This window comes from Rhinolophus sinicus, chromosome 14, assembly GCF_057876585.1.
Source record: "Rhinolophus sinicus isolate RSI-liver-muscle chromosome 14, RSI-T2T, whole genome shotgun sequence".
NCBI classification, from domain to species: domain Eukaryota; kingdom Metazoa; phylum Chordata; class Mammalia; order Chiroptera; family Rhinolophidae; genus Rhinolophus; species Rhinolophus sinicus.
Window position 1 is genome coordinate 124,547,698 of NC_142514.1, and position 27,778 is coordinate 124,575,475.

The 27,778-nt window shown below is 34.4% G+C and overlaps 1 protein-coding gene across 1 annotated transcript in view; it reads left to right on the forward strand.

The window, feature by feature from the left end:
- SLC36A4 (solute carrier family 36 member 4) overlaps positions 1 to 20,600 on the forward strand; it is a 45,299-nt gene extending 24,699 nt beyond the window's left edge. Inside the window, exons 9-11 of the mRNA XM_074335612.2 lie at positions 1,226 to 1,395; positions 8,034 to 8,203; positions 16,351 to 20,600. Of these exons, the coding sequence (XP_074191713.1) occupies positions 1,226 to 1,395; positions 8,034 to 8,203; positions 16,351 to 16,658 (648 nt within the window). The 3' untranslated portion in view covers positions 16,659 to 20,600. The remainder of the gene's footprint in view (positions 1 to 1,225; positions 1,396 to 8,033; positions 8,204 to 16,350) is intronic.
- The last annotated feature ends 7,178 nt before the right edge of the window (positions 20,601 to 27,778 follow it).

The window sequence follows — 27,778 nt, forward strand, 5'->3', positions numbered from 1 at the left end:
CAGTGATACCCCACTATCAACAAGAACACCCAGCAGCACCCAGATCTTGATTTCTAAATACCATTCTCAACAAAAGAACCAAAGTTCTTTGGAGGAATGGCTGATTCTAGGGCTGAAGGAAAGAAATTCGAGATGAGTCTGGAGCATCTTGTAGTGCCAGAAAGTATGCAAGTGCTCAAAAAACAAAAGAATGGAGGCAAGTCAATGGACACAGGAACCAGCCTGATAGAATTTACGACCACCAAAGCTGGAACAATATGAGCAACAAAATAAATAACAGTGTTTTGGATTCATACTCAGAGCATAAAAAAAAATATATATGAATCCATGCTAATGTAAATAAATGATTAAATAAGTACATGGGGGGGATTTCCAAATAATAATAATTTATGTAGCTACTCCCCCTCCAGGAGGTGTGGCTTAATCCCCTGAATCCCTGGAGTGTGGGCTGGCTGCACTAAGTGACTTGCTTCCAAAGAACAGCGTGTGCTGAGGGGGAAGAGCAGAGAACTTTACAAGGAGAGAAACCTGTCAAACACTGCCTTAACCAAGTGATCAAAATTAACTTCACCATTGATAAATCATGTTGATACCATGTGTGATGAGAACGGCATTTCACCTGTGTGGTATTCTTTTCTAAAGTCTATAATCCAGTTTAGTCATGAGGAAAACTTCAGACAAACGCAAATAGAGGGACGTTATACCAAATACCTAGCCACTGCTCCTCAAAACGGTCAAGAGAATGAATAATAAGGGAAGATTGAGGAACTGTCACAAACTAGAGGAGACTAAGGAGACATGGCAACAAAATGCAATGTTGTAACCTTAATGGAATCCTGGGACAGATAAAGGACCTTAGTGGGAAAACTAGTGAAATCCAAATAAAGTTTGGAGTTTAATAGTAATGTACCAGTGTTGGTTCTTAGTTGTAACAAATGTACTTTGGTTATGTAAAATATTAATGGGAAAGTGTTCAAATTTATTTTTTTTACAAACTGACAGGTTTACCTGCTGAGGGCTGATTTTAAATTTTTTAAAGAATTTAAATATCTGTAGTGTAAAAATATATATATATATATAACACCTAGAAAAATACTTCAACAATTTTAAGTGCTTTAAATGAAAAAAAGATTTGCATATATACTATAAAAAGATTAATTTGTATATATGTGACAGGATACTAGATCGTTTTAAATTGTTTGTATTATTTGCATTCTCTTCTTAGGTCCTTCCACTGGAAAATCAAATGAAAGAATCAAAACGCTTTCCCCAAGCATTGAATATTGGCATGGGAATTGTTACAACTTTGTATGTAACATTAGCTACCTTAGGATATATGTGTTTCCGGGATGATATCAAAGGCAGCATAACTTTAAATCTTCCCCAAGATGTGTGGTAGGTTGACATGAGTTTGTTAATCCTAGTCTGTATATTTTACATAGTTTTTGATGATAAAGGTGAATTCTTGGACTTAGTTTAAACCTATGCAATTTTGCTGATTTCTTTATTTGTGTAATCTACAATTTTTTTTACAATCTTCAGAGGAAACCATCTATGATTTTACAGATCCTTGTGGGATTTATTAAAAAGATTAACAATTGTAGCATGCCCCAAATTTGAGTAAAGTAGAAGAGTAAAACATGGATTCTTTTAATATGGACTCACTTTAAGAAAAAACTTAATACTTTTCCTTGCTCCTAAAAAAATCCAACGCTCTGGGTTCTTGATATAATAATATAATCTGTCACTTATGGCCCTCAGTATTTTACTGATCAACTTTAATATTGTATGTACCCCAAATCCTTTCAGAACACAGAACACATTTTAAATAAATAATATGGTGTCTTAATATTCTCTTTAATATTAGAACCATATTCTGCTAAATGAAGTAGTATATAGAGGTTTTCTGTCTTCCAGAGATTGGTTTTTGGAGATTGAAAAAAGATATTGGCAGTGATTACCATGCATACTTGCTCCCTTATTTATAAAATGGAAGGTAATGCCTTAGTCTTGATAAATGCAGAGAATAAATGCTAAATTGATGATTTAATTAATATTACATTGCTCCTTTAGCTGCTTGGATAGAAATCTGTGAAACCTTAAATGTTAAATATTGTATGTTCTGACTGGCTTCCTGATAAGAGTTTGTCTACCATTCAGTAATCATCTGATTCCTGGGTCTTTATTGGAGTCAAAACTCGTCAGAATAAGTATATGTAGGACGCCATTTATGACAGGAAACACATCCTTGCACAATGGGCACACGTGCAGTGGGTTTCTCTTTTATTTATAGTTTTGCTACACCTATGACATATTTTATAAATGTATTTCAATATGGAAACATGAATAACCTTCTATCTTCTATATGCAAGATAAGCAGTTGTTTAGTATTTATTTCATTAACCTATGTTATAATTGCTATATAATTTCGTTTCCTTCAAATGTGCTTTTTTTTTTTTGTAATGGTTTAATAGGGACCAGAAGTTTATACAGCTTAATGTAAGAGAATCAAGGCTGAAAATGGCAGTACAGTTTTTCTTTTTAAATACTATACAATGTCTAGAAAATAAAATGGTATTTTTCCCTACTTAGAATAATTGGACTAAATCTGAAAAATAATTTATAAATAAATTGGACAAGTACTTTTAATGTCAAATACAAACTATAAGTGGAAGCAATCTCAGAATTCTTTCCTACCCTTATTCATAAAAAGTATTTAAAGAAAATCTTAAGGGAAAAGGGACTGAAGTGGGAGCGTGCATGTATCAAGTTAAGATGTTGCTGTCCCCAGAGAGTTAAGAACATGGTGAAGGAACAGTGGGCAGGAGTAAGGAGGGAATGCTTTTGGTATTCACAAGAACATCCGCGGGCAGTGATACTGTCCTGCAATAGCCCTAATTAATCCTTCCCTTTTCTGCAGCCCCTTCTCACCTCTCGCCTTATCCCTAATTGCTATGGCTCTCGAGGTAGAAAGGAACTCATTGCAAGTCTTGATTAAAAAGGGATTATCAGATCAATTTCTATTCAAGACCTCTGAGGAGTTTATTACCTAGGATGAAAATGTTTAAGCAAGAATGGACTCACCATGAGACCCAATAAACAAATCGAGAAATAAACTTAAGGAAACTGGAAAAAGGAGATTCATATATCCTGGACTGTTCCCTCTGTCCTCTCCCTCACAAATTCTTAATACTCCCCTTCCAGTATTAAAGTTGCCTGTAACTAGGAATCCTGGCCCAAACTGCCTTTGCCTTTCCTCATCAGAATGACTATTATTAGGTCAATTAAATTCAAAATGAAGCCTATCTACCAAATTCATTTATTCATCTAAAAGATATTTATTGTATGCCTTTTGTGTACTGGTTACTGTTTTAGGCACCAGAGATACAATGGTAAACAAATAAAAATTTATTTTTCACAATGCTTTCATTTGTGAACATGCTACAAAAGTTTAGTGGCTCAAAGTATTGGGTCTAGTGATGAATACTAGATAACCCCAGTTGTCTTATTTTTTAGCGTAGAATGAGGTGAGGTTCTTGGTAAGAATTGTAGCTAGTCCTCAAAGACTTTTCTTCTTAACAGAGCTAAACCCAAGATTCTTTTTTTTTTTTTTTTTAAGATTTTATTGGGGAAGGGGAACAGGGCTTTATTGGGGAACAATGGTCAAATTGTTGTCCTTTCAATCTTAGTTGTGGAGGGTTCTGTTCAGCTTCAAGTTGTTGTTCTTTCAGTCTTAGTTGTGGAGGGCGCAGCTCAGCTCCAAGTCCAGTTGCCGTTGCTAGTTGCAGGCGGCACAGCCCACCATCCCTTGCGGGAGTCGAACCGGCAACCTTGTGGTTGAGAAGACACGCTCCAACCAACTGAGCCATCCGGGAGCTCAGCGGCAGCTCAGCTCAAGGTGCCGTGTTCAATTTTAGTTGCAGGGGGCGCTGCCCACCATCCCTTGCGGGAGTCGAAGAATTGAACTGGCAACCTTGTGGTTGAGAGCCCGTGCTCCAACCAACAACTGAGCCATCCGGGAGGCAGCTCAGCTCAAGGTGCCGTGTTCAATCTTAGTTGCAGGGGGCAGAGCCCACCATCCCTTGCGGGACTCGAGGAATTGAACTGGCAACCTTGTGGTTGAGAGCCCACTGGCCCATGTGGGAATCGAACCGGCAGCCTTCGGAGTTAGGAGCACGGAGCTCTAACCGCCTGAGCCACCGGGCCGGCCTAAACCCAAGATTCTTAACCTGAGTATCATGAAGGGTCCAGGAGGGAAAGTGAGTTATCCGATTCTTTCCAGGAGGAGCTTCTGTATTCGGCTTTGAGAGAAAGAATGAGTCAACAACGTATTTCCTAGGTTGGCTTTTTAAAAATGTCAAGATATTCCTACCTGAAAATTTAGGTTAAGTATTGATTTGTTAGCCAAAGGAGGGAAAGGATTAGAAGCATTGCAAATTTTGAAATCCTGTATTTTCAAAACTAATGTTTTTACTGAAACATATGGTTGTCCCTCCATAATCTGATTTCATATATTGACCGCAAAAGAATTATTTTAAAAATACATTTCTGCTCTTTACTAAGGTTTTTTTTTTGCTATCGGTGTAAGAGATTTGGTTTTTAAGCAAGAATCATTTTAATCTTTGAAGTGTTTTTATTTGTGATATTGAATGGATGTAGTTTCTAAAAATTACTTATCCATACCCATTTTTGATCATTAACATTAATATTAATTTAATATTTAATAAATACGTATCCCTACTAAGTATATTGGGGGTCATACAGAAAAGAATAAAACATAGTCTAACTTTTAAGAACATTGGCAATTTTAAAAATATTTTAATGTGCACTGCATGTTACTTACAAGTTGTTTTATGTTCTCAGATACCCTTAAAACAAATTCTTGTGATTTTAAGACACTTTTTTTATCCTTTAGAGAGAGAGTTTACTGGATAGATTCTTCTTTCAACTCTTCATTTCTAAAGCTTAGTACATAAAGTACTCTTAACATAGGTGCTTCCTTAAAACCACAGTGAGAGCAAAGATTGATGATACCTCTAGAAAAGGTATTTTTCTAGAATAGAGGTAATTAGAGTGATTGAAAATATAGTTGCCAAACATAGAAATTAGTTGGTTCTTGAAATAGAAAACAAGTAAAAGTGGAACAGTTGATTTTAAAAGACTGAAGCCCTTTTCTTAAACACTCATTTCTATATCGCTCTTTGGTTGTTGATTAGCAAATATACCTGCTTCTGAGATACCCAAGCCATTTCATTTCCCATTTTTATTCTCTGTAGCACCAAATAATAGTAATTGCATATAATTAATATTATTGAATGGTATTTGTTAATAATAACCAGATTCTTAGCCTATATAATTTATTTTATATAAATAAAAAATAAGTATATGCATGATGATGTATTTTTAAATATATTAAATATATTTTAAAATATATGTATTAAAATATTTAAAAATATATTTAATATTTAAAATATATTTAATACATACCTTTTAAAATATATGTATATATTAATATATACATATATTTTAAAAATATGTAAATTGAAAAACAATTTTATAAAAGGAATGTTCTAATTAAACAAAAGGAATGTTCTAAATTCAATTCTTCCAGTTACGTATCACAGTATATGAAACAGGAGTCTATCAGTTATTTTGTAAATTTCAGTACTTTGACCATTTTGTGTTTAATCTTAAAACTTCAAGCTGAGAAATATATCCTGAGATCATTTTAAAGTTAAGATTTTATTGTTGCCAGCCCTACAGAGTTCCTTCTTTCTTTAACTATGCTGTCTGTAGTGTTTTCAAATCTACTTCTACTCAGATTTTTTTCCTTCCTCTTACTCCTATGTTATAGGAGGAGAATACTGAATTCCTTCTTGGTTGGCCACAGTTGAGAAAACTGTTTATAATCTTTACTACTTTAAGTTTTTTTTTTTTTACTTGTTTTGTTTTGTGGGGTTTTTTTAAATTAAATTTATTGGGATGACGATGGTTAGTAAAATTACATAGGTTTCAAGTGTATAGTTCTGTAATACATCATCTATGTATCACATTGTGTGTTCACCACCCAGAGTCAGTTCTTTTTCCATCACCATGTATTTGACCCCATTTACCCTCTCTATGCCCCCTCTTCCCTTACCCTCTGGTAACCACTAAACTGTTGTCTGTGTCTATGAGTTTTTGTTTGTTTGTTTGTTTGTCTTGTTCCTTTGTTGCTGTCAGTTTTATATCCCACATATCAATGAAGTCAGACGGTTCTCAACTTTTTCTCTCTGACTTATTTTGCTTAGCATAATAATCTCAAGATCCAGCCATGTTGTTGCAAATGGCAGTATTTCATAAGCTGAAAGCCTGTCATGTTGAGGACTTTACCAAAAGTGGAATATTTTATATTCTTTCAAAATAATTGCATTTTTTTCCTAAGAAAGAAACACTCTTCCCTGTGCATACACGTAGGCCTCTTAGATGGGAAAGTGGAACTCATAAGTAAAACTTGACTATAGCTATTGGTGGTGTTTCCACTGAAAACAGATAAACATATTAATCACTACCGCCAATGCTGTGGCTCGTTCGCTGCATTGTCTCCTTTGCAATTTGTTTCTTAAAGAATACAAGAGTGATTGCATTTTTCTTTCGATTATTTGTAAAATATTCAGAATTTCAAAAAATACAACACATAATTTTATTATTTGTAACCCAAGGGAGTAGGTTCTGCAGTGTCCCTAGGAGTCCTACAATTCTACATGTTCTTTGTGTTATTATCAACATTTAAAAAATCTCTTTTGCCAGAAAAAAGGCATTTTTCCAAAGTCTTTATTTAAAGACGTGCATGCTGAGTTTTGACAGGAGGCTATCTACAATGTAGAAATCTAAGAATACCTATCGAACTGAAAATTGCTGTGCTGTTTAGAAGCACTGGGCATCAAAAAAGATAAGTTGGACAAACAACAACCTGACCCAACAACTTTATTTCCCTTATTAATGTAACTTTAACATAGGTAGAATTTCTATATACTAGAGAACTTTGCAAGTTGAAACCATTTAGATGCCCTCTTTTTAGACATAAAAGTGATATTTCTGCAACTAATAACATACCTACCAAGATTTTCAAGCAAGGAGAACTGTATAACTCAATATGAAGTTTTTCTTTTATATGTAAATCACTGAGATATGAAAGACATACAATATGCTCAATTTTTAAAAAGAAAGTTGAGAAAACATTAGCTCTCCCTGGGGCTCAGCCTAACCTTAAGACCATTGGCTTAGCCTAAAATGAAATCTTTCCAACAATATTTTGCAAACCTTTGCATTCCATGTTCAAGCTTTCTAGACTTGTTAAAATGAATTATCCATCTATCATCTATCATCTAGAAATTTAGTAGAAATCAGCTGGCTTTTTTTTTTTTTTTTTTTTAATAAACAGGTATTTGATTTGTAAGATACTGGCCTAAATTTGTGTTGGATTTCTTGTCCATTTTAACTTTAAAAAGAAAAACGGGAAAAGCTAGATTCATATTAAGATGAAAATGTGGATGAACCTGGAAGGCATTATGCTAAGTGAAATAAGCCAGACAGAGAAACACAGATACTGCATATCACTTATATGTGAAATCTAAAAAACAAAACAAAACAAAACAACAACAAAAATCTCATATAAAAGAGTAGATGGGTGGTTGCCAGGGGCTGGTGGATGGGGGAAAAGAAGACAGTTTCATAAAAGGGTACAGACTTTCAGTTAAAAGATGCATAAGGTCTGAGGATCTAATGTGTAACATGGTGACTATAGTTGATAATACTGTATTGTACAATTGAAATTTGCTAAGAAAATAAAACCAAAGTGTTCTCACCAAGAAAAACAAAAATATGTGCGGTGGTAGGTCTTAATTAACTCAATTATGGGCATCCTTTCACAGTGTATATTTATATCAAATCATCACATTGTACATTTCAAATATATTATAATTGTATTTTTCAGTTATACCTCAGCAAAGCTGGACAAAAAATATGACTAAATTTTGATTTTTTTTAAACAGGTTATATCAATCAGTGAAAATTCTCTATTCTTTTGGCATCTTTGTGACGTATTCCATTCAGTTCTATGTTCCAGCAGAGATCATTATCCCTGTGGTCACATCCAAATTCCAGGCTAAATGGAAGCAAATCTGTGAATTTGTGATAAGGTCCGCCTTGGTTAGTATTACTTGTAAGTATCACTTCATGTTAATATCAGTTTTTATTGTTGAATTTTGTGTAATGAAGCTACATAAAGTATATTTTAAAATCTTTTTGAATAATTTTATTGACCTAGCTGAGATACTTTTTAGTTTAAAATTTTATTATTCTACTACAATATACGAAAAATACAGCCAGATCCCATTACACTTAAAAGAACTGATCAAATTATTATTTTGAAAATGACATCAGTCGTGAGTAAAATATGAGTCTATTTAAATCAGATGCATAAGGAACCCCTTATATTGTTCATGCACATTTTACTTTGGTTCTAGTTCTCCTCAGGTTTTTTATTTCTGCTAACTTTTGTATACTTAACAGTTTAACTTTCCATGACTACATATAGGAATAGATTTTGCTTTGTTTTGGTCTTTAGTAATTTTAGTGGCGTATTTCACTTATTATTTGAAGGAGTGTTTATAACCGTTTATTAAAGATTCACATTAAAAAATGCCTCCACACAGTAACATTAATAATGGAGACTTGTGGAGAGGGAGCTTGAGTTTGTTGTAGAGGAAAGTGTGAGTTTTGGAGTCTTACTGACCTGATGGTTTAAACTCAGCCCTACCACTTACTTACTGGCGTCCTTCGGTAAGTTACATACCATCTTTGAGCCCCTCTTTCCTCAACTATGAAATAAAGGTAAGACTTTGTAGGGTTTAAAAATATCAGCAAAGTAGCTAGAAATTACTATTATCATTATTGTCACCATTATTATTGTAACTACAAATAGAAGGATGACTACAGCACTGAACTAATGGCATTGCCTAGAATGATACCAGGGACCACATTACTGGTGTTCTGGGCAATAAGCAACTTTGGAAATTCTGTGGAAGGTATTAATAACCATCTTGGCCCAGTCAGGGTTATAGGATGGTAGAGCTAGAAATTCTGGGCAACACCATAAATTGCACTGAGCTGCTGGGGGTGGAGTTTATGCTTAGATTTAAAGAATTTGGTGTATGACATTTTGTTTGAAGAAAAAGCAAAGCTGGTAAAAGTAGATAAAACTTACTTTCAAAGTAATCATTTTTTATTAAAGTATAGTTGGCATACCATGTTATATTAGTTTCAGGTGTAAAACTTAGTGATTCGACATTTATGTATCCTATGATGTGCTGACCACACTTAAGTCTAGTAACCATCTGTCACTGGGCAAAGTTATCAGACTATTGTTGACTATATTGCCCTTCACCCTTCTTACCCATCCCTCCACCCCCGCCCCTCTGGCAACCATCAGTTTGTTCTGTTTCTATAAATTTGTTTTTTATTTGTTCATTTGCTTTGATTTTTTTTAATTCCACGTGTAAGTGAAATCATGCAGTATTTATCTTTTTATGTCTGACTTCACTTAGTAGTACCCTCTAGATCCATCTACATTGTCACAAATACCAAGATTTCCTTCTTTTTCATGGCTGAGTAATATTCTAGTATACCACATCTTCTTTATCCATTTACCTATCAACAGACACCAAAGTTGATTCTATATATTGGTTATTGTAAACAATGCTGCAGTGAACAGAGGGGTGCCTATATCTTTTCAAATTAGTGTTTTCATTTTCTTTAGATAAATATCCAGAAGTGGAATTATTGGGTTGTAGGGTAGTTCTGTTTTACTTTTTGAGGAATCTCCGTACTGTTTTCCATAGTGGCCCTACCAAATTCCAGTCCCACCAACAGTGCACAAGGGTTCCCTTTTCTCCACATCCTCTCCAGCACTTGTTATTTGTTGACTTTTTGATAATAGCCATTCTGACTGGTGTCAGGTGGTATCTCAGTGTGGTTTTTTTCATTTTCATTTTCTTTATGATTAATGATGTTGAGCATCTTTTCATATGTCTGTTGGCCATCTGTGTGTCTTCTTTGGAGAAATGTGTCTATGTCTTCTGCCCATTTTTTGATTGGATTGTTTATTTCTTTGGTGCTGAGTTGTATGAGTTCTTTATAAATTTTGGATATTAACCCCTTATCAGGTACATCATTTCCAAATATATTCTCCCATTCAGCAGGTTGTCTTTTCTTTTTGTTAAATTTTGTTAATGGTTTCCTTTGTTGTGCAGAAGCTTTTTAGTTGGCAGAAATCCCATTTGTTTATTTTTGTTTTTGTTTATTTCCTCGAGGGGGCATATCCAAAAATATATTACTAAGGCCGATGTCAAATAGTTTATTACCTGTGTTTTCTTTTTGGAATTTTATGGTCTCAGATCTTACATTTAAGTCTTTAATCCATTTTGAGTTTATTTTTTATATGGTGTAAGAGAGTGGTCCAATATTCCCAACAGTTGTTGAAGAGACTGTCATTTCTCCACAGTATATTCTTTCCTCCTTTATCATAGATTATTGACCATGTAAGTGAGGGTTTATTTCTGGGATCTCTATTCTGTTCAATTGATCTATGTGTCTGTTTTTGTGCCAGTGCCATGCTGTTTCAATTATTATAGCTTTGTAGTATAGTTTAAAATCAGGGAGCATGATATCTCCAACTTTGTTCTTCTTTCTCAAGATTGCTTTCGCTATTCATGTTCTTTTGTGATTCCATATAAATTTAATATTATGTGTTCTAGTTCTGAGAATAATGCCATAGGTATTTTCATAGGGATTGTATTGAATCGGTAGATTGCTTTGCGTAGTATGGTCATTTTAATGATATTAATCCTTCCAATACATGAGCACTGTATATCCTTTCATTTGTGTCCTCTTCAATTTCTTTCTTCAGTGTCATATTTTTCAGAGTACAGGTCTCTTACCTCCTTGGTTAAATTTATTTCTAGGTATTTTATTCTTTTTGGTGCGGTTGTAAATGGAATTTTTCATAATTTCTTCTGATCATTTATCATTAGTGTATAGAAACACAATGGATTTCTGTGAATTATTTTTGTATCCTGTTACTTTACTGAATTCCTTTGTTCTATTAATTTTTTGGTGGCTTCTTTAGGGTTTTCTATATATAGTCTCATGTCATCTGCAAATGGAGACAGTTTTACTTCTTCCTTTATAATTTGTATGCTTTTTATTTCTTTATCTTGTCCGATGGCTGTGGCTAGGACTTCCAATATTGTATTGAGTAATAGTGGTGAGAGAGTTTCTTTATTTTCATTTTTTTGGAATAGTTTGAGAAGGATATGTGTTTTTTAAATGATTGGTAAAATTCACCTGTGAAGCTCTTTGGTCCTGGGCTTTTGTTTGTTGGGAGTTTTTTGATTACTGCTTCAATTTCATTGCTAGTAATTGGTCTGTTCAGATTTGCTGTTTCTTCCTAGTTTAGTCTTAGAAGGTTGTATGTTTCTAAACATTTATCCATTTCTTCTATATTGTCTTATTTGTTGGCATATAATTGTTCATAATATTCTTTAATGATCCTTTGTATTTCTGTGTTATTGGTTGTAATCTCTCCTCTCTCATTTCTGATTTTATTTGGGCTCTCTTTTTCTTGATGAGATTGTTTAGAGGTTTGTCAGTTTTATTTATCCTTTCAAAGAACCTGCTCTTAGTGTAATTTGTCCTTTCTATTTTACTTTTTTTAAGTTTCTATTTTGTTTATTTCCCCGCTCTGATCTGTATCATTTCCTTCCTTTTACCTCCTTTGGGTTTTGTTTATTTTCTCTTTCTAGTTCCTCTAGGTGTAAACATAGACTGTTTATTTGGGATTTTTTTTTGTATTTTCATTTTTCTCAAGGTAGTCTTTGATTTGTTTTTTCCAGTTTTATTCCTGTATTGACTTCTAGTTTCACACCATTGTGGTTGGACAATATGCTTGGTATAATTTCAGTCCTCTTTAACTTATTGAAGCTTGTTTTGTGGCCTAATATAAGGTCTATCCTTGTTCCATGTGCACTTGAGAAAAAATGTGTATTCTGCAGTTTGACGATGAAATGTTCTAAAAATGTCTATTAAGTCTATCTAGCCTAATGTGGCATTTAAGGCCATTATTTCCTTAATAATTTTTTGTCTGAATGATTGAGGTAAGTGGGTTATATAAGTCCCCAACTATTATTGTATTACTGCTAATTTCTCTCTTTAGTTACATTAATATTTGATTTATATACTTGGGTGTTCCTATGTTGTGTGCATAAATATCTACAATTGTTATATCCTCTTCTTGGATTGACCCCTTTATCGTTATGTAATATCCTTCTTTGTCTCTTTTTACATTCTTTGTTTTAAAGTCTATTTTATCTGATATGAGCACTGCTACCCCAGCTTTTTTGTTTGTTTCTGTTTCCATGGACTCCTCTTCATTCCCTGCACATTCAGTCTATGTGTGTCTTCCAATTTCAAGTGAGTCTCTCATAGGCAACATATAGATGGGTCTTGTTATTTTATCTGTCCTGCCACCCTGTGTCTTTTGATTGGAGTATTTAGTCAATTTACATTTAAAGTAATTGTTGATAGGCATGTGCTGATTGTCATTTTAATTGTTTTTTTTTTTTTTTTTTTGGTGGGGGGTTTGTTTTTGCTATTCTCCTGTGTTCCTTTCTTCTTTTCTTTATCTCTTCCCTTTTGATTTGCTGGTTTTCTTTAGTGTTTGGAGTTCCTTTTTATTTATTTTTTCTAGGTTTTCAGTTTATGGTTACCATGAGGTTCATGTATATCCATCTATAGCAGTCTTTTAAGCTGATAGGAGTTTAAGTTCAAACACATTCTAAAAGCCCTACATTTTTACTCCCTTTCCATGGTTTGTTATTGACATCATGTTTTATATCTTTTTGTGTTGTGTATCCCTTGACTATTTATTGTAATTAATTTTACTACTTTTGTCTTTTGACCTTCTTGTTAGATTTTTAACTGGTTGATTCACTGTATTTATTATATATTTTACTTTACCAGTGGTATTTTCTTTCTTTCCCATATTTTTTTTTATTTCTGGTTATGGCCTTTTCTTTTCTGTATAAAGAAGGCCCTTTAACATTTCTTGTAAAGTGGATTTAATGGTGGTAAATTCTTCATCTCTCCTTCAATTCCTAACGATAATCTTGCCAGGTGTAGTATTCTAGGTTGTAGGTTCCTTTCTTTCAACACTTTAAAGATGTCCTGCCACACCCTTCTAGCCTGTAAAGTTGTTGAGAAATCAGCTGAAAGTCTATGGGGTTTCCCTTGTTTGTGACTAGTTTTCTTCTTGCTGCCTTAAAGATTGTCTCTTTATCCTTAACTTTTGCCATTTTGATTACAATATGTCTTGGTGTGGGCCTCTTTGGGTTCATCTTGTTTGGGACTCTGTGCTTCCTGGATCTGGAAGCCTGTTTTCTTCCCCACATTAGGAATGTTTTCAGTCACTATTTCTTCAAATATACTTCTTTCCCTTTCTCTCTTCTCCTTCTGCAATTCTTAAAATACGAATGTTAGAGTTCTTGGTGTTGTCCTAGCGGTCCCTTCCCTTAAACTATACTCATTTTTAAATTTTTTTTAATTTTGCTGCTTTGATTAGGTGATTTCCAGTGCTCTGTCTTCCACTCACTAATGTTTTTCTATATTAATTAATGTGCTGTTGATTCCTTCTAATGTGATTTTCATTTGTTATTGCATTCTTTATCTCTGAATGGCTCTTTTTTGTTTATATTTTATAACTCTTGAAATTCTCTGAGTTCCACTATTCTACTCTAAATTTTGTTGAGCATTCTTATAACTGTTTCTTTGAATTATTTACCAGGCAAATTACTTATCTCCATTTGAGTTTTTCTCCAGGGTTTTATCTTGTTTAGTTATTTGGGGCATATTGTTCTGCTTCCCTATTGTTTTTTTTTTTTTTTTTTTTTTTAACTTTCTGTACTTGTTCCTGTGAGTTAAATGAAATACCGTGTTTCCCCGAAAATAAGACCTAACCGGAAAATATGCCCTAGCATGATTTTTCAGTGTTACATCCCCTGAACATAAGCCCTAATGCGTCTTTTGGAGCAAAAATTATAAGACCTGGTCTTATTTTTGGGGAAACATGGTAGCTTTCTGTCCCAGCCTTAAAAAAGTAGTCTCAGGTAAAAGTGGCTTCTTTGTAGACTGTATGCCTGCTGCTCCTAGTGTGTTGGTTGGAATCCAGGCAGGCACCTGGGGTGCTGCCTGGCCAGAGGGTGTGGGCTCAGGTTGGGGCATCCTGGTGTGTGTGGGCTTTCCTGCTGTGCTGGGTAGGGCAGTTCTGTAGGCTTGTGCTGCAGAGCCCTGCTGATCCTGCTCTTGATTTGGGCGGAGCTGCCTCCTGTGTGAGAATGAGACAAACCCCTTTTTTTGTAAGTGTGTGTTTAACTTTATTTTTTATTTGTTTGGAAGCCATTTTGTTTTGATTACCTGCTGTTGGTCTGGGGGTCCTGTGAAGGCATGGCTGCAGCAGCACTCTGCAGTCTCCCCCTTCCTGGGGGCTGGAGTGGGAGGCTAGCAGCTGTGTGCTCAAAGCTCACCCTGCTGCTGCTCCGGGATGGAGGCCCTGTACAGGCCCCATAGCAGCAGCCTGCTGTCGCTCGCTCCCTCCAGGTGCAGCTTCCCTCTGTGCCCACATGGCTCACCCTGTTGTTTTGATTGACGGCTGCCAGAGCCTGCTTCGAGCCGGACTGTCCCATAGATGTGCACCTCAGGGCCCACTTCCCTCTTACTCCAGGCAGGGCTGACCGGCATGCACTTAATAGGACTCCCTAGTGGTTCTGTTTTTGCTCCTGGTGGGGCAGCCCAGTGGGTACATGCAGCAGTGCCCTGGTGCAGGCAAGACTCAGCCGCCTGTTGTGCTTGCTGAATGTAGCTCTGGATTGGGGTGGCAGGGGAAGGGCACTGTGTACCCGCTATGACGCGCACTTGTTCCTGCTGGAGCTAGCTCCAGGATGGGTAGCTGGGGACCTGCTACTGCAGCCTTGCAGGTCGGCCAGGTAGAACTCCTGCCTGAGCTATCCAAGTGCCGGGGCAATGGAAGCAGTGGTGTTCACTGGCTCCGCCATTCCTGATGGGTTCCCTCAGATTCCGGGTGAGCTCCCAGCCTTCTCTGTGCAGTCTCTCTCTCTCTTTTTTGTTCTGCAGAAGCTCTTCTGTCCCTCTGTTGTGTCTCAGGAGGAGTTGCTCTAAATACAGGTGCACATTTGGTGTGTTCATGGATGGGACGAGCTCCATGTCCTCTTTCGCTGCCATTTTAGAGCCACCTCCTACAAGTATTAAAAACAGGAAATTAACATTGATACAGTGCTACTAACTAATCTATAGACCTTATTCTGATTTTGCCAGTTTTCCCACTACTATCTTTTTTTCTGATCCAGGAACCAATGTAATGTCCCACTTGAATTTAGTTCTCATGTCTACTAATCTCCTCCAGTCCTGAAAATTTTTGTCTGTCTTTCTTCACCTTGATGCTTTTGAAGTATCAGTAATTTTGCAGAATTTCCTTCAGTTTGGATTTGTATGATGTGTTCTTATGATTAAATTGAAGTTAAGTATTTTTAACACAAATTGGACAGGCGATGCTTTGTACTTCTCCATGCATCACATCGTGGTATCATTATGTCTTATTACTGGTGATGTTAACTTTAGTCACGTGGTTGAGGTGGTGTCTGAGAAATTTCTACACTGCAGAGAAACTTTATCCCTTTATAATTAAGTGTTTTGTAGGGAGATATTTTGAGACTATGCAAATATTGTGTTCTCATACAGTTTTTGCCCACAAATTTCAGCATCCTTCAGTGACTTTTCATACAACAATTATTACTGTGGTGTTTGCTTAATAATGATTTTTCTATTTCCATTGTTTCTTCTATTTTGGTATTAATTGAAATTCTAGTTTAAGGAATAGCTCTCTCTCCTCATTTACTTAATGCTTTATTTGTATCACACCATCTTATCTAGAATGAACTGAATGGCAGAGTAATAAAAATGGTTTAGAAATAAACTATCCAAACTTCTTTGCCCAGAATTTCACAGCACAAAACTAAAAGCTGTTTATATAAGAACTCTATTGACAAGTCAAAGTCCAAGACATGTCACTCACTGTTCTGGTTTTTTCTTTTTTAGCTTACAACAAAATATGACATTCTTCCACAAGCAGTAGTTTAGTAGTGCCTACTTACATTAATTTTAATGTATTAAAAATATCCATATTTAGTACTCATGTAAGTGTGAAATATTTAAATAAAAATATCTATTTTCATTATCTAGGTGCTGGAGCAATTCTGATTCCTCGTTTAGACATTGTGATTTCGTTTGTTGGAGCCGTGAGCAGCAGCACGCTGGCCCTGATCCTGCCACCTTTAGTTGAAATTCTTACATTTTCTAAGGAACACTACAATATATGGATGATCCTGAAAAATATTTCTATAGCATTTACTGGAGTTGTTGGTTTCTTGTTAGGTAGCTATGTAACTGTTGAAGAAATTATTTATCCTACTTCCAAAGTGATAGCTGGTACTCCACAAAGTCCCTCTCTAAATTTGAATTCAACATGCTTTACATCTGGTTTGAAATAGCTGACACACTATTATGAGTCTTCTACTTTTGTCTCAATTCTGAAAATGATTAAAATAAGAACTAGTAGAACGCATTGCCATATACTTAAAAATAGAACCAGATTCTGTTTTCTTTTGGCACAATATTGATAGTTTGCTGGGTTACTAGTACTGGTAAACTATGACAGATTCTTGGTTTTAAGTGTTAGCAATAATTTCCAAAAATTTAGTTTTGAAAATTGAAAAAATTAAAATGTAAAAAATTAAAGATTTAGACCTCAGTTATTCTTCATTCAATCAGAAATACTTTAACCAAATTCTCTTTTACCCCCATATTACTCTTCTGCCACCCAGTTGAGGACTGAACAGGATTTTCAGCAATCAGAATTAAAGGGCATAGGCACAGAAATTGCTGGACCATCCCAGTGAATGTCAAAATATACTTTGTGTATAATGTAAAAACATCTCGATTATATTTTTATTATATCCAAATACTTATGATTAGCCCCTGGAAGTGTAGAAAACTCTCATGAATCATAATGTAAGCATCAGAAATACATTTAAAACCAGAATTCTGTTTATACTATTCTGTAATGGTAGTTGATTTTCATAGAGAAAACTATGAGACACTGTGCAAGGTATGGACTTAGTGTTTCAATTAAATTTGAAAGAGACTTTAAGGCTGCCCAATACTATTCCCTGATTTTTTTACCTGAGGAAATGGATGCCCAGAAAGGTTAAGTAACTCTGTCAAGACCACACACTCTTGAGGTGAAGAGTACTGTTGTTTGACTGCAGTCCAGGATTATTTCATTTCACATCACATCTAAGAAAAATAATAAATTATGTTCAGTTTAACTTTAGTGTTGAGTCTATTTAATTATATTTTAATACTTGAAATCAGGTGATCTTTGAAGAGTATATTGACCTGAGCAGAAAATCAGAAAACTCTAAAAAGGCTGCACTACAGCCATATAAACCTCAACCAGGGAAAGAAGCAGTTTTCTTAGAATAGAAACCACCTACTCGTTTAACTGCTGGCTGGTAAAGGTGCCCAATTGTCCTGTTGGCTTCAGCTCTCCTTATTGTTTCTTCCCTTTCTAGATTTTGTAGGCGTCATCTTAATGGCAAAAAATAGGTATCTGGCAAAATACAGGATTTGTGCACTGTATACAGCCATGTGGCTTTCCTTATTATAGCGTTTTATTGATCTGAATGGGCAGAATAAAAGAGAGTCATGGTTAGGAAAAACCAAGACAGTAATAAACTGTTTACTAAATACTGAGATACACCAGGTTTCTTCCCGAGAAATACCTTCTAATTACTCCATATTCTTCAAGTCCAGTTACTAACCAAAACAAAGAATCTCAGTTGACATGAAGGATGAAAATTAAGTTTAAAACATTAAGAACCCTGCTTTTTAAAAAATTCATACTTTAAAACATGTTGACCTTTTTAATCAGGCTGGTGGTACTCTAATTTGTAATACTATACCATCAAGATCACGAGTGTACATATTCTATATTTTTATATGTAGATGTTAACTTAGTTCAAGTATTTTTTGCCTCCATCATTAATGGGTCATCAAGTAAAATCCTAAAGAAATATCAGAAGCTTTATTTTGATACAAATTCATAAGAATCAAAACTTTGTTTTTTAACAGTGGCATTAGGTAGGTATCTCCAGTAATTGTGATACTTTTATGTCAAATCTGTTATATTGAGCCTTTATTGAGAGAATGTGGAAAAGTTACAGAAAAAGTAATTGTAATTGAAACTTATATAATTTTGAATCTAAGAATAAATTAGGTGTTTTTTTTAAATATATTACTTGGTATAAAATATCTTAAGAACCATTATTTAATAGAAAGCACTATTAAGTTTTTGTCAGCTGTCTTTAGATAATATCTCTAGTCTGTGTGTGAAATTTTATTTGTGTATTTTCACCTGTTTATTTTCCTTATGAATTCATAAAAGTCAGTGAAATTTTGAATAGTTTATCATAGCAATAAATAAATTTTGAATTCAGCATAAATAAATGCTGAGCACATTTTCAACCAGGCTTCCTTATGCAATGAGTGCTGAATTGACATTCAGTACTTAATTTTCTAAATTATCAATACTTTAAGTACAAGAGAAAATTTGAAATACAGAAAAGGAGCTAAAAAGGGAGAGAGTAGTTTTAATTCTTAACAGGAAACACTATATGTAAAGTACAAAAGTACTCTTATTTATGGATTTTTTGATGAGGTATTTTATTTGCAGAAAATCAGTGGGCAATATTTTTCATCTGAAATTTTATTTTTAATGAGTCATAACATTTTCTAAAGATTTTTAGAGCTCTTTTGATTAGACCAGCTATTGCTTTTATTTTGGGGCCTAGAAAACTGAGAGTGATTGCATCTGTTAAATTTCGTATTTGGTACCTTTGTCCATTGCATTATGGTGAAATAATTCAGTATTTTATCTGCCACCACAGTGAAGTCTCTGCTCTGAAAGCTAATCACGTGCCTGAGAGCCTTTTCTGCTACTGAGATGAGGGAGAGGAAGCTTTATTTACTTCCGATAACCTCTCTTCTAAGTCAGTTTTCACTGTTCCCTTATGTCCAGAAGGGGTTCACCAATTTCAGAGTTGACCTGTCAGAACACTGGTTCTCAGACATTTTTTATCAGAGGATCTTCTTTTCCCCACATGGACAGATTTCTCCACAGTTAAATAAAAACTAGGGGTTTTTTTCTTGGTTACAGACCATTTTTATGATATCATCAAATGAAAAAAGTACTGTAAGTGCCGTGCCACATTTTGTTTTAATTCTTTCCTCACTGTATTCTCCTTTAGTAAAACCATTTCTGTCTCTTGCCTAGGCAAGGAACTTAATATTTTATAAGCATTTTATGCAGTGTGCATAAAATTGTAAACTTTATAACAGGGTCTAATTTCATTCAGTATTTTCATTAATAATTACAGAAAAGCTCTAACTGCAAGTACTATAAAAATATTAATTGAAATAAAGTTCTATATTAGTGCCATTTCTAGCTGTGGCAAAGCACAGCTCTTAATTATAGCTTACCTGTGTCATCTCTTCACTGTAGGTGTATTAGTACAATGTCTGTGGTGCATTAGTTTACTGATCATGTATACCCACTTAGGTCTTGACCTTAGTTATCCTTTATTTAAAAGAAAGAAGATACAGAATAGGGATCATGGAAATAATAAAATAAATAACACCAGTGACTCGATGAATATTTTCTGTTGAGGAACAAAATAATTTGGTAAAAACGTAGACCATTAATAATGTAAAATGAGTTTTTTAAAAAATGACTGTATTTTGATCATTTTGCCTCAACTAGCTTTCCATTCATAAGAAAATTTGAGAAACTTTGACCTTAAAGGTATAACAAGATATTTCTAACATTAAATGGCTGACTGGAATAGTTAATAGTTTAGCAGTATTATGGTTAATCTGGTTTTGCCACTGGTGCTCACTAAACATCTTTCTGAAAGTGATTGGTTTTCACCTAGGAGAAAAGAAAACATGCTTAAGGAATGGCTAAAAATGTTATTTATTGCCCTATGATAAATGATAAGTCTCATTCTTAAAATTTCTTATCAAAATGAGTTGTTATGCACACGCATGCACATATACACCAGTCATCTATGTGAATGAGATACTAGTCCTGATGTAACATTTAAATTCGGTCCAGAAAAATGATGTGTTGAAAGATCACTTTGAAAAGTATTCCATTAGTTTTCTTGTACTAAGTAGGAAAATACATGTTTATACCATAAATAAATTAGGCTGTAGATTTCTGTTTTTCAAAATGGTTTTGTTAGTTTGAATGAAAATGATCGTTGCACTTGAGTCAATTCTTTTAACTTATTTTTCTTTACAATATAAAAAATTTGTCTTCAAGTACTGTAACTTCAGAATTTTCAATAAAATACAATTATTTTGCTTGCAAATGCCTTTTAAATAAATTTCTTTTTTAAGGTTAAATAACATTGACAGATGTCACAAGCTGAAAATGGCATTGTATGTGTAATATTCTCATAACATTTTAATCAGTCTTTGTGGTCAGTTCTTTGTCATATGATCTTCAACCTTGGAAGCTGAGGTTATATACCTCTAAGAGCAGAAATTGATTAAAAATGAAAGGACACACTCAACCATGACCTGAACTTCCTGCAGAGTAAATGCAGAATGAGCGATCTACAGGTGCTGCAGCCATGATTTAATTTACCACTTTCTTAAGGTCAAGAATATGTATCAGTCACACTTTAATACATTTTGCTTGCATTATTCCAACTCCATACCGAAGACCATAAAGATTTATACCTTTACATCAATAATCCTGCTCTTATAAACTTAACATAATGACATGCCAGAAAAGAAAGACTATGCCTAAAGGTGCATTGGCACCCTTCGATTTTAATAGTGAAAAACTGGAAACAACCTAAATGTTCAACAATAAAGAAATCACAAATTACGATATCTTGACCTAGAATACAATGAAGATTTTATTTATTATACTAATGTTACACTTAAGATCAGTAATTTGGGAAAGAAGACAAAATTAAATTTTAATTGCAGTTCTGTAAAAATAAGCTTTTGAACCAAGACAAGGAGATAATGGAGAAAGTGGAACCATAGTGTTAGGAAAAAGAGATAGGGTTCACTATTTTTAAATGAGTAATCAAGGGGGGTTGTGAGAGAAATAAGATTTGGGGAAGGGAACAGGTAGTTTATAAAGCTTTAGTAGTATATGCTCTTAGCAAGCAACAGAGGAATATAAAGAAAAAAAAAACATGGGGTGGGGATAGGACTAGGTATATAGAGATAAATGCAATGAAAAACCTGATGGAATACTTGATGGAGGAAAAAAATTAAACATGGCCACTTTGTAAAATAATTTTATAGTTTTCAGTGTATAGGCCTAAAGACTACCAAAAAGCTATTATAAACCGTAAACAAATAGAGTAAAATTGCCAGCTACAAAATCAATGTACAAAAATCCATTGCATTCCTATATACTAACAATGAAATCTCAGAAAAAGAAATACAATTCCTTTTGCAATTGCAACAAAAAGAATAAAATACCTAGGAATAATGTATTACAGAATTGTACACCTGAAACCTATGTAACTTTACTAACATTGTCACCCCAATAAACTTAAAAAATAATTTTAGTGGTGTTTGAGCAAAAGGTTTAGTTTACTTTTTAAACACATATGCATAAGTTCGCAAAATTTTGCATGTAAATAGATGGGGTTCCCATTTCAAGAGATCTGTAAACCTGAGGGGAAAAGTTTCTTGGAGGACAGGTTTGGTTCAAAGTTTCCCTATAAAGGTAGATTGGTTTCAAGTCTTAAAATGGTGTGAGGGAATCGCATCTTTCCGTCTTCATAGTTTTCTGGTGCCATGAAGCATACACCTGGTTCCAGACGGCAATGCTTCTTAAGCTAATACGTTGATCTTGCTAAGAAATTAGGGAGTGATCTTGTTAGGTTTTCCATCCTGGACTTTGATCTAGGCTAAAGGACAAGGACTAGACACTGACCACTCAACACGCAGGATTAAAACAAACCCAAACGAGCTATGGTACAAAGGCCTCAGTCACTAAGAATTCGACTCATTCCCAATATTTGTTGATTTTCTTTCTCATTATAAAAAAGCAGTGAAATCTTGGGTGTGTTTAAAAGCCACATCAAGATGCTGTAATAAAGAATCGCTTGACAGAGTGAAATGCAATCAGAGTAGATTAGAATTTACTTGTCACTACTCCCAAGGAGACCCAACCAAACTGCCAGGTTGCTATTCGATTGTGGATTTAGAGTTTTCAAGCTACTAATTAAATCTCTCCATTCATTCTGGGTCCATGATTGACCTGAATGGCTAGAATTATCAGATGAAGCCATCAAATACTTGCTGACATTTTCAATCATCTATAATTATAATTTCAACCCTCTAATTTAGTAGCAATAAAGAAGCAGGAAAGAAACATATTGCAGGCAAAACCTAACGCTTAAATTATTGAGCCAAAAGGTTAGCAAGGAGCTCATCCCTCTTTCACTGAGGTGAAACAATTATTCTTACTATTAATATTATGTTCCATTTTATAATTAACATACTTATTTCTCTTTCTATTCACTTAAAATTAATGGTCCAAGAGGACACTGAGTAAACCATTAAGTGGTTTGGGGATAAAAATTTGAGAAACACTGGTGGAGAGAGTGTTGGTGGAATGAATGGATGAAGGAATTGTCTAGGAAACACAGGACCTGAAAGTGGTGCAAGAGCGCCCCCAAGGGGTTTTTCCTGATTGTAGCCATAGAGAATTGGGACTAAGGGTTGAGAACTGGTGCAAGGGAGCAAATGTTAAGTCCTAGGATTTGCATTTAATGAGAACAATGAATACGATGATGATTGAATCTTCTGATACTCTTAAAACATAAGACATGGAAATGATCACATTTGTGTAAAAAAATTGTATCATCGCTCATCATTTTTTCAATTAAAAATTGAGACACTAACAGAATGACAATGGGTCAGAAACCTTTGAATTTGCCAAATGATGCAAACAATTTTTACTCTTGACAAAAAGACTCACTTGCCAAAATTTCAACCTAAACTAGACTGAAAATACTGCATTTACGCATGGTATTCTGGGCATCTTCTCTCACTGATTACCTTGATAGAGCTCATTGTACCTTTGGCAAAAAAGAAAAAAGCATGAAAGAATTATTTTTGGTATCCACATATTTTTGTGAGCCCGAGGTCTAGAAATATTGTAATATCAAGAAAAAAGAGAGAACTTGCTTAGATACCAAACTGATAACGTTGTCTTCCTTCAATTTAGTCCCATTTTCAAAACTGATTAACTCAATGAAACTGTATCTTGATGAATATGGCTGGTATGAAAAAATTGTTCTAAAGGTGTATTAGAACAAGTAACATAGCTACTGTAACAAACCACCCCTAAAGATTTAGTGGTCTAACATAATAAAAGTTAATTTCTTGTCCAGGTCACAATGTGCTGTACGTTAAGCCCCTTTCCTTCACGTGGGGTACAGGGATCCCTACTCTTTGCACCTTGTGTCCCTGCCATACTAAATGCACAACACCCAAGGTCACCATGGAAGAGAAAACGAGAGCATGGGCAATCTTACATGGAGTTTTGTGGCCAGGCCTAAAAGAGGGGCACATCACTGCCACCCATATCCTGTTGCCTAGAACCCAATCACATGGCCTTATGTCACTAATTCCAAAAGAGGCTAGAAAACAGAGTATTTCTGTGTGCCCAGGAAGAAGAAATGGAATTGGTAAACATCTAGCAAGTCTCAACTGGAGATGGTAATAGAACATACTTTGTTATACCAAAAAAAAATAAAAAAGGAATAAAAAAAAATTATACTATTAAAATCCAAAAAGCATATGAATTTTTAAAATACAGCACAATACTTCAAATAAATTTTGAGTTTAAGGATTTCAATTTGAGATAAACTACAGACACCACCTGAGAAAACACAGCCATAAACTGCTGTCCTACCAGGTCCCTTGGTAAAGAAATTTAAGAAGTTAATAGCAATGAATTCAGACTGAGCTATCCACCCATTTTTATTTTCAGCTTAGCGATCACCATCAGAGAGCCAAAATAAAGTATATTTAGCACAAAGTTTCTTCTCACACTTCCCTCCCATCACTCCCTTAATGAAGATAATTCACTCATATGAGAGAAGGAAGTAGCTGAGATGCTGATCTCATTAGCATTGTGATCTGAACCAAGAGGCCTCAGCATAGGAACCTAAAAGGAGGCCATAATTAAGGATTAACTGCTATGATACAACAGGTGAAAGGAATCAGTCTATGTAGTTTTTAAAATTCAGAAAAGGAGGGGAGAAACGGGCAATGGAGAGCAATGTAAAATGATGTTTCACGTGTGTTTTGCTTCTGCAATTGGCATGTACTTTCAAACCTTAATGGTCAGAACTAAACAAGCATCACACAAGGAATGGAGCCAACGAATTAAGTTTAAAGTCCTTTCTGAACACAGCTAGGTGTCAACAAATATTTTATGAAGTGAGGAACAGAGATAAAGAATGATACCGCAGCACTGAAAGCTCCTGAACATAGCACCCTATCGTTTTTCATTAAAAAGATAAAGTCAGTTATTAAACATGCTGTTTTGAGTCTCCAGACTTAAGGAGAATTAATTTCCTGAAATTGCAATAACATTAAATATGTAAAAGATATGACCATAAGTAAATAGTTACTGTAAGTTTTATATTTGTAAGCAAAAAGCATAGATTAGTACAATATTAGAATAAATACCCCTGGAAGCCATAGGTAAAAATGAAAGCAACCAAACCTTGACAATGGAGTGCAAACCCCTCCAAATCACAGACTAACCCTATGTGGTTTGTAAATATTTTCTCCTAGACTGTAGGTTGACTTTTCATCCCTTTAGCAAGGTTATTTTGCAGAGCAAAGTTTTTATTTTGATGAAGTCCAATTTATAATTTTTTTCATTTTATAGATCATGCTTTTGGTTTTGGTTTAAAGTCTAAGAACTCATTGCCTAGACCTAGACCCTAAAATGTCTCTCTTACCTTTGAAGTTTTATATTTTTACATTTTATATATGTCAATGGTTCATTTTGAGTTATTTTTTGTTTAAGGTGTGACTCTCAGTTCAAGAGTCATTTTTCCCCCTATGGATGTCCAATTGTCCCAGCACCCTTTTATAAAAAGCCTTTTCCCCCCTTGAAATGTTTTTGCACCTTTGTTAAAAATCATTTGGGGATATTTGTGTGGTCTATTTCTGGCTTCCCTGTTCTGTTCCACTGATCTTTGAGTCTATTCTTCCACCAATGGCACACTGTCCTCATTATTATAGCTCTAGAATAAATATTGAAATATGGCAGACTGACTTCTACAGTTTTATTCTTTTCCAAAATTGTTTTTGCTATTCTAGTTTCTTTACTTTTCCATATAAATTTTTAGAATAAACTTGTCTGTATCTACTAAAATCTTCTAGATCTTTTAGCTTAGTTATCTGCTCACAACTTCAAAAACAGCAAGCATGAGAGGTCTTGTGTGATTATGTTCACATTAGTTATGCTCCCTTATTTCTGGAGGGTTCCAGTTTCAACCTGTGGTTTCCAAGCTAGGAAACTAATATACCTCAATGTAAACACCCCCTCTATGTGAGAGCACAGAATGGTATTAGCAGAAAGGAAAGGCTCGCTTCCACCAGCTTCTCAACCCCAAGAATTTTCCTCTCTCGGCAGCTTTGATATGTAGTATAGTGCTATCTAATCCTTTCCCTTTGTATCTGCTTGCTAGTTTCATACAGCTACTTTGCCTCTCTATTAGACGCCAGTAATGGAAGTCCAATGCAGAGTAAAAATAATCTAAGAATTTTTCCAATTACCTCTGATAACCACTTGCCATTGGTAGCTGAAAGTTCCCATGCAACAAAAAAGTAATTGAGTCTAAAGATTGTTTAAAGTTTATAAAGACATTTGATATATTCTCTCTTCTGGACTTAAATAATTTTTTTTTTAAAACCACATAAACAGAATCCCCATTATTGCCTTCAAATTTAACCTCATGGAGTAATGAGAATGGCAAATTCTCTTAGCTAATTCATAAGGACAATTATCTATTACATAATATCTTATTACTTAGCTTTAATAGACTATATCTACTGTACTGAATAAACAATAAAAACAAATAATTGTGGACTACCTGGTATGTGTGAGGACCTTTTTATAGGCAGTAACTTATTTAAATCCCACAGCTATCTGAGGGAGGCAGTATTATCTCAATTCACAAAAGAGGAAACTGAGACTTTAAAAAGTTAAACAAGGTACTTAAGGAGACATAGCTAGTAAGTGGTGAAATCAGGATGGAAACTTGGAAACTCAAGTCTGACCAACACAAAACCCCATGCTTTCAATCAATATATTAAATATTATATTTGATTGCCTCTTTGTGGAGGGAAATGACACAGAACAATTAAGGATAAAATTATCATCCTGTGACATTATTGAACTTTAACAATAATAACTTTTGGCATTTTTCAAACACTAGACAATGAAGTAGTAACTTCAGTAGTAACTTCTTCTTTCAAACACCAGACAATGAAGTAGTAATACGTGAATTCTTCCAGGATGTTCTACTCTCCTAAAGATGTCATGAGACAAAAGAAAGGAGACAAGCTCAAATTGGAGGTCAGATGTAAAAAAGAAATTTCCAACAGTGTAATAAGCACAGAAATAATTTACTGAGAGATGGAATGTGTTATCTTGAGATGTCTGCAAAGGTTTAAAGATTTCAGATGAGAGCAAAAGGAATTGAGTAAATTACTTTTGAACATCTTTAAGGGGTTTTATTATTAAGGAAATTCAGAACAAAATTCAGATCCTTGAAAATGTATGTCTACAATCTTTGTTAATAATAAGTAAAGACCAAACAATTCTAAATTCTCTGAATTTGAGGATTATTTAGACAATTAAGATTTCGGTAACATTTTATTGCTAATTAAGACCTCCAAAGAAGAGTAGAATAAAAAGTCAGCTTTGCAATGAAAATTTTAATGTTAATTCATTATGGCTGCAACATCTTGGATACACACACACACACCACACATATTTGTGTTACACATGCATGTGTGTATATACATATGTAATCAAAATCCTTCTAAAGTATATAATTAAAATGAAAACTTCTAAAAAATAAATTCATTCTTTGAATTGCATGCTTAGAGACATAAAAGCAAATCAAATGATATTTCAATTTTATAAATACAAAAAATCTTAAAGCAGTACTATAAACACTGTGTTATAAGTTTTGAAATCCCAACACTATGGATTTAATTGAATTCAATTTCACAAATTTTGAGGGAGAAGCTACTAAGTGTTCATCTCTATGTTAAGCACTGGGCTTTCATCTTATGATGGTGGACTGAGCACACATTTGGCTGTCTTCTTTCATCAGACCCCTTTAAAAGAGTAGTAAAGAGATATAAAGGAAAAAATGCATTATAGCAAAGAGAATCACAGGAGAGTCATCAGCAAATGAAAGATTCCTGAAATATTAGAAGCTATTGAAAGTATATAAATAGATGAAATAGAGAAGAA